Source organism: Herpailurus yagouaroundi, unplaced genomic scaffold (genome assembly GCF_014898765.1).
Source record: "Herpailurus yagouaroundi ecotype Mexico unplaced genomic scaffold, PumYag 28, whole genome shotgun sequence".
Classification (NCBI taxonomy): Eukaryota; Metazoa; Chordata; class Mammalia; order Carnivora; family Felidae; genus Herpailurus; species Herpailurus yagouaroundi.
Window position 1 is genome coordinate 64824389 of NW_024412376.1, and position 6949 is coordinate 64831337.

Sequence of the window (6949 nt, forward strand, 5' to 3'; positions counted from 1 at the left end):
GTTCAGAGTCAACATAAGTTTCACATCAAGGGTCTACACTGAGAAAGACTTAAAGAGGTGCTTCTCTAGACCGCGGTGGGGGTGGAGCCAAGACTGCGTCTCCAGTCTCCCTGGAAACCACCTTTCTCTAGTGTCCTGGGCCTAGTCCTCCGTTCCTCTCCGCCTGTGATTGGAGCAGGTTAAGTCAGTGGGCGGTTCTTTGGGAGAGGGGCGGGGCTTTCTCTTTTGGCCGTGGGCTCCCCTCGCGTGAGCGTATTGACGTCACACTGGACGCCGCAGCCTTGACGCCACGCCTGTGCATCCCCAACTGAGGCCTTCGTAGCGGGGGTTGGCCTTTCAAGGGGACGCGAGCGGGACCCTTGAGGCCTGAGGTCCAGCAGCCTCTGTTGTTCCCGTGCGGTTCCGGCGCTGCCCCCAGCATCGGTGCCACCGTCATGGATCTAAATTTAAACCGAGCGGATTATTTACAGGTAAACCTGAGGGAATAAAGCGGGCGCCAAGCGGGAAGAGCCCCACTCCCTGAGAGGATTTTGTCCTTCCACTGACGTCTGTCGGGGTCGCCCAGAGGGGGTGCGGCGGCGAAGGTGCAGGGCTGGGTGCTGCGCTCTCGTTGTCGCTGTCACGGGCAACTACTGCTCGCCCTTGAGGGTCCGCGGGGACTTGGAAAAGAAGCGGCAGCCGCTCCCGCGTTGCTGGAGGCTGCCAGCATACCTAGAATATATAGAATGTACATGTATACACTTAGAGTATACCTTGAATACCTAAAAAGAGCTGACGTGATCTCGGATTCCTCTTCAAGGCCGTACGCCTCCCAGGCTGCAGCTACCTGTTGGCCCGTAACTCCGGGAATCTCCCTCCATCTCTCCCCAGCCCCTTCTCCCGAGCGCCAGACACTTCTCGCTTTGAGCTGGACGTCACCAGCCACATAATCATAAAAGCCAACGACAACTCTTTATTGCACATGTAATTTATTCATGAGCTTAACTTACATTACTATTTACTCTTCATAAAAATTCTCTGAGTAGATAATGTTATAGATGGGGATCTAGGGACTCAGAGAAAGTAATTACTTAACAGCGAAAAAGGATGAAGTTCTTAACTTGAAACAAAGTCTCTGACTCCGGAGCTGGTGTTCTCTCTCTTACACTATCCTGCCTCTCAGTATTTCAGCTCTAGCCATTCTGTCCCTCTTTTTCATCTCCTTTTTCAGTGATCCTGTTTTGGCTCATGATACAAAAGTTTGCCCCCTCAGTTTCCCTGCTAGCTATGCTAGGTACTTTTCACCGTAATATCTTCCTTAGTGAACTGGTCACCACATTTTGCTACTGCTTTTGTCCCCTAAACATCTCTTGACTGGTCCCATTTTTTCCCCATCTCCATTACCCCCAATTCAGGTCCTCATCTTCTCTTTCTCCAGTAATTGAAATAGCCTCTTATTTGGGCTCCTAGCCTCCTGCTTCACCTCCCTCCAAGCCATCCTTCACATCACTTGTTAGAATGATGTTTCAAAAACGCAAATCTAAACAGATTACTCTATTTTTAAAAACATTTTTTGAATGTTTTATTTATTTTTGAGACAGAGAGAAACAGAGCATGAATGGGGGAGGGTCAGAGAGAGAGAGGGAGACACAGAATCTGAAACAGGCTCCAGGCTCTGAGTGGTCAGCACAGAGTCCGACGCGGGGCTCGAAGCCACGGACCGTGAGATCATGACCTGAGCCGAAGTCGGAGGCTTAACCGACTGAGCCACCCAGGCGCCCCCTAAACAGATTACTTTAAACTTTAGTACTACTCCTTAGAATACAGAAGAAAGTTGTACTTCTACACTATATGTAAATCCTTTTATGATCTGTTGTTTACTGCAATGTCTGTCCCATTGGTCCCCATCCTCCCCACGTCTTCTCTCATACTGTGTGCCACTAGTGACAGTTCCCTGCTGTTTGCATCTTCCATACCTTTTGTAAAATAGTCCTCACTATCAGATTGGATGACATGACCCTCAGCATGTTCGGTGTTTCGCAGAAGTCTTCTATGTCGCATTTTTAATAATTGTAATCTATTTCCAAAGATTTTTAATTACTGTACGAAAACGAATAACTGTATGAAGGTTTTAATGAAGGCTTCTAGAAATATGTGTTCATAAAGTATGTTGCCACTAGTGTCACATTATTTTTGGCTTGACAACTTTATAGCATAAATTTTACTATTTTGGGGTGGTTCCTATATTTTGTCATTTGTGGCATATATTTCATTAGAAAGTAAGTTCATCACTGATAGTAGTTATTTCATATCACTAATTGCAACACACAATGAATTGAATCTGCTGGTTCTTTTAATCTCTTGTGTAATCACTTCAAATTAGTGTATCAGAAAACATTCACTAGGTGGCTGGTGTGTTTCCTTAGGTGGGAGTGACCTCTCAGAAGACTATGAAGTTACTTCCTGCCTCAAGACATAGAGCCACACAAAAGGTACTGTACAGATCCTGGTTTCTCCCTATCTCTTTGCTCTGACAGAGAAGAGGTTTATATTCCTTTCTTTATTAGTAAGTTACTCTTTTTAAAATGCTGATGTTGAGGCGCCTGGGTGGCGCAGTTGGTTAAGCCTCCGACTTCAGCCAGGTCACGATCTCGCGGTCGGTGAGTTCGAGCCCCGCGTCGGGCTCTGGGCTGATGGCTCAGAGCCTGGAGCCTGTTTCCGATTCTGTGTCTCCCTCTCTCTCTGCCCCTCCCCCGTTCATGCTCTGTCTCGCTCTGTCCCAAAATTAAATAAACGTTGAAAAAAAAAATTTTTTTTAAATAAAATGCTGATGTTAAAATGGAAATAAATATCTTTTAATTTGAACAGAGGTTGGAATACCAAGGGACATCCACAGTCAGTAATTTTCTTGGATATTCTAATTTTTATGTACAATCTGTAATAGTTTGAGCAAACTTATTGAAAAGTATATTCCAAGCTGCTCGATAAATGTTGTTGACTGACTGAAAAATATATTCCATTCCCCTGTTAATAATTTACTCAGTGTGTAATTGTGTGTACTAGATTGTGTATATGAAGAAGAAACATAAATCACATTAGGATATAGAGAAAATTCTTTTTATTTTTTTATTAAAAAAAACTTTTCTAAATGTTTATTTATTTTTGAGAGAGAGAGACAGAGACAGAGTGTGAGCAGGGAAGGGGCAGAGAGAGAGGGAGACACAGAATCCTGAAGCAGGCTTCAGGCGCTCAGCTGTCAGCACAGAACCCAATGCGGGGCTCAAACTCCTGAACTGTGAGATCATGACCTGAGCTGAAGTGGGACAGTAAACTGACTGAGCCACCCAGGCGCCCTGGGAAAATCCTTTTTAAACTTCATTGTATTTTTAAGAGTAATTAAGTATTTTGATGTTGAACTTTTTATTTAATTAATGATAACTATATTTTTTAAATATATCTTTAATGTTTATTTATTTGGGGAGGAGGGGCAGAGAGAGAGGGAGATAGAGAATCTGAAGCATGCTCCAGGCTCTGAGCTGTCAGTGCAGAGCCTGATGTGGGGCTCGAACCTGTGAACTGTGAGATCATGACCTGAGCTGAAGTCGGGCACTCAACCAACTGGGCCACCCTGGCGCCCCACAATGACAATAATTTTTGTAGCAATATTGATCCTATGATTTCTATAAACCAATTATAATTTCTTAGTAGACTGGTAGGATTTTTTTTTTTTAATTTTTTTTTTCAACGTTTTTATTTTTGGGACAGAGAGAGACAGAGCATGAATGGGGGAGGGGCAGAGAGAGAGGGAGACACAGAATCGGAAACAGGCTCCAGGCTCCAAGCCATCAGCCCAGAGCCTGACGCGGGGCTCGAACTCACGGACCGCGAGATCGTGACCTGGCTGAAGTCGGAAGCTTAACTGACTGCGCCACCCAGGCGCCCCTATTGGTAGGATATTTTAATAGCTACAAAATAAATACAGTATTCTGATGTAGTAACATTTTACTAATATAAATCAACATATTTTTCATTGCCATTTATTGTATTTGGTCTACTAGATCAGAACTTTTCAAATTTTTTTGGCCTTAAGGCCCTTTTACACTCTTAAATTATTGAGGATCCCAAAGAACTTTTGTTTATGTAGGTTATATCTATCAATATTACTGTATTAAGATTAAAACAAATATCTAAAATATTTGTTATTTTATTTTTTAAACAATACACCCATTACATGTTTACAAAGATAACATTTTAATAAAAAATAACTGCATTTTCAAAAACAAAAAGAGGATTTAGTGAGAATAGTGGTGTTGTGTCACACTTTTGCAAATTCTTTAGTCTGGCATAAGCAAGGCATCTAACTTCTCATATCTGTTTTCGACATTCAATCTGTTGTCTTGGTTGAAGCATACAAAGAATATCCAGCTCACACAGACACAGTTGAACTTAGGAGTTATTTAAATAGCTTTTCCAAGTAATTATGGCTCTTCACATATACTTGACAAATAGTAGTTACTTAAACATTAGTTGCAATGTGGATTAAGAAGCCATATTGATTAGCTTTTCATACTTTGATACATTAAAAGCCATTTGTACTTTGAATGGATCTTTTACCCATGCATAGTTTTATAGCATCCTGTAATGGTCATTTGAGATTATTGGTTCATTGAGATATACGTATCTTCCAAAAGTTGAATGTTCAAATGTTGATTGTTCCAAATGTTATTATAAAATATAAAGCAAATCACATTTGTTGATGTCACTACTGATTTCATGAGAAAAGTTGTTAAGTATGGAGTAGCTGTCCAGCTCACAGTGGCAGATTCAAGTCTTCCGAAATACTTACTTTCACTTGAAAACCCAAATTTTATCATTGGGAGCAAATACTTTCAATTGTTTTCCTTTAAAATGAAAAGCTCACTTCTTTTAGTTTTTTTGTTTTGTTTTGTTTTGTTTTTAATGTCTACAAATACCAAGTGTTAGTAACAGCTTGTTATTAACCATTGTCTTCTTTTTTTAATGTTTATTTATTTTGAGAGAGAGAGAGAAAGCCAGGGAGGGGCAGAGAGGGAGGGAGTGATTGAATCCCTAGCAGACTCCCGTGCTGTTAGCACAGAGCTGGGTGGCAGAGCTGGGTGCTTGCAGGGCTTGATTTACAAACCGTGAGTGGGATCATGACCTGAGCTGAAACGAAAAGTCAGACACTTAACCCACTGAGCCCCCCAGGCACCCCTTAACCATTGCTAATAGTTGCTAGTTGTTCTTTCATTCTTAAAATTGTGTTTCTTGAAAAAATTGAATAGTTCAGCTTGTGACTAAAACTGGTATTAAGTGTTTTTTGGTATGCAGCAAAAGTGCTTTGTGCATATTTTTTATTTTCTCACACTAAATATTAAAAAGACATGATTCAAGGGCCAAAATTCAAAAAGATTAATAATTTTCATTCCTTCATCAAGAACATTCTTACATGAAGTTTGATTTTTTTCTTTACTCTCAAGTGGTGATGAAGATTACAGTGACAACTGGTAAGGTTTGTTGTTATTGTTTTGATTCTTGCCAGACACCAGCAACTTTATCCACAATTGCTCTGCATCATCATCGTAAATATCAACATAGCAAAAAAGAAAAATAAAGACTTACTTAGAAAAATAGTTTTCATTTGCCAGATTCCCTAAAACGTTCTTGTTGACCCCAGGAATCTAGGAATCACACTTTGGGAATCCCTGTAATTATTGTTTTCACAAATTATTGGAGTAGTGTAGTGTTTAAAAAAAAAACAACTCAAAACCTTAACTGTTCTTATGTATTTTTTCATCTGAATAGGAATCTGCCAATACCAAAGGTCCATAAATCTCCTGAAAATGTGTGCATAATTATTTGTGAATTTTCATTGTTCTAGAAAGAAAGTCCATAGCTTTCATAAAATGCACAAAGGGATTTGTGATCCCCACACCAAAGTTAAGAATCAGGGACCCAAGAATGTGGCCTGTGCAACATCAACTTTTTGATAATTGAGACTTGTTTTGTGTCCTAATACATTATCAATTTTCTAATGTTCCTGTGTGCTTGAAAAGAACATTTATAATGTACTTAGGATGAGTGAATTGCTTATTTATGCACGTGTGAGGACACACTCACACACACATATCCTACACATATGTACATGAATGTACACATACATATGTACGTACATATTAGATCAGAGGTAATTGTTTTTCTAATCTATATCCTCTTTTGTCTGCTTGTTTACCAATTCCTGAGAAACAAGTGTTAAAATCTCCCTCTGTATTTATTTCAAAATAATCCATTGGTTACATGTTGATAGTTGTTGAACCTGAATGATGGATATGTGGGAATTCATTATAATATTCTGTCTGCTTTTGCATAGGGTGAAAGTTTTCTATTAAGAAGGTTTTAAAAATATCAAGTAGGTCAATCACAATTTTACTGATAATCTGTTTTGAAAGTTAATCTTAACGTATTCTTATCCTCTAGTTAAGGAAAAAAATTACCTCCCTGACATTTCTGTTTCTGTTCTCTTGCTCTCTTTACATTGTAGGAACAGAATATATGACCAATAACTTCAATAGTGATTCTCCCTACCTTCTCGTTGCCCCTTTCTTGTAATTTCTTGGAGTATTATTTTTTGTGTAGGCACTTTCCTAGATTTTCTGATCTCTACTTTCAAAATTATGATTTATATTTTGAGATCTTGTTTACCCTATATAAGTTAATAGGACATAATTATAGTAATTTCATATTCTCTTCAATCTGTTGTAGGTGGTTATTGGAGATCACGATGGGGTAGTTATGTGCTTTGGAATGAAGAAGGGAGAAGCAGTGGTATGTATAGCTTTTTTTTTTTTTTTTAGGAGAAAAAAGGATTTTCCTCTTTCTTTCTTTCTTTCTCTCTTTCTTTCTCTCTTCCTTCCTTCCTTCCTTCCTTCCTTCCTTCCTTCCTTCCTTCCTT

General features: G+C 39.6%; 1 protein-coding gene across 2 annotated transcripts in view; it reads left to right on the forward strand.

The window, feature by feature from the left end:
• The first annotated feature begins 259 nt into the window (after positions 1 to 259).
• The window catches only part of BBS7 (Bardet-Biedl syndrome 7), a 37246-nt gene continuing 30556 nt past the window's right edge, over positions 260 to 6949 (forward strand). Inside the window, exons 1-3 of one of the 2 annotated variants that reach the window (XM_040474656.1) lie at positions 260 to 470; positions 2406 to 2471; positions 6760 to 6822. In XM_040474656.1, the coding sequence (XP_040330590.1) occupies positions 435 to 470; positions 2406 to 2471; positions 6760 to 6822 (165 nt within the window). In that variant the 5' untranslated portion in view covers positions 260 to 434. The remainder of the gene's footprint in view (positions 471 to 2405; positions 2472 to 6759; positions 6823 to 6949) is intronic. The other variant, XM_040474655.1, reaches the window with a different exon arrangement.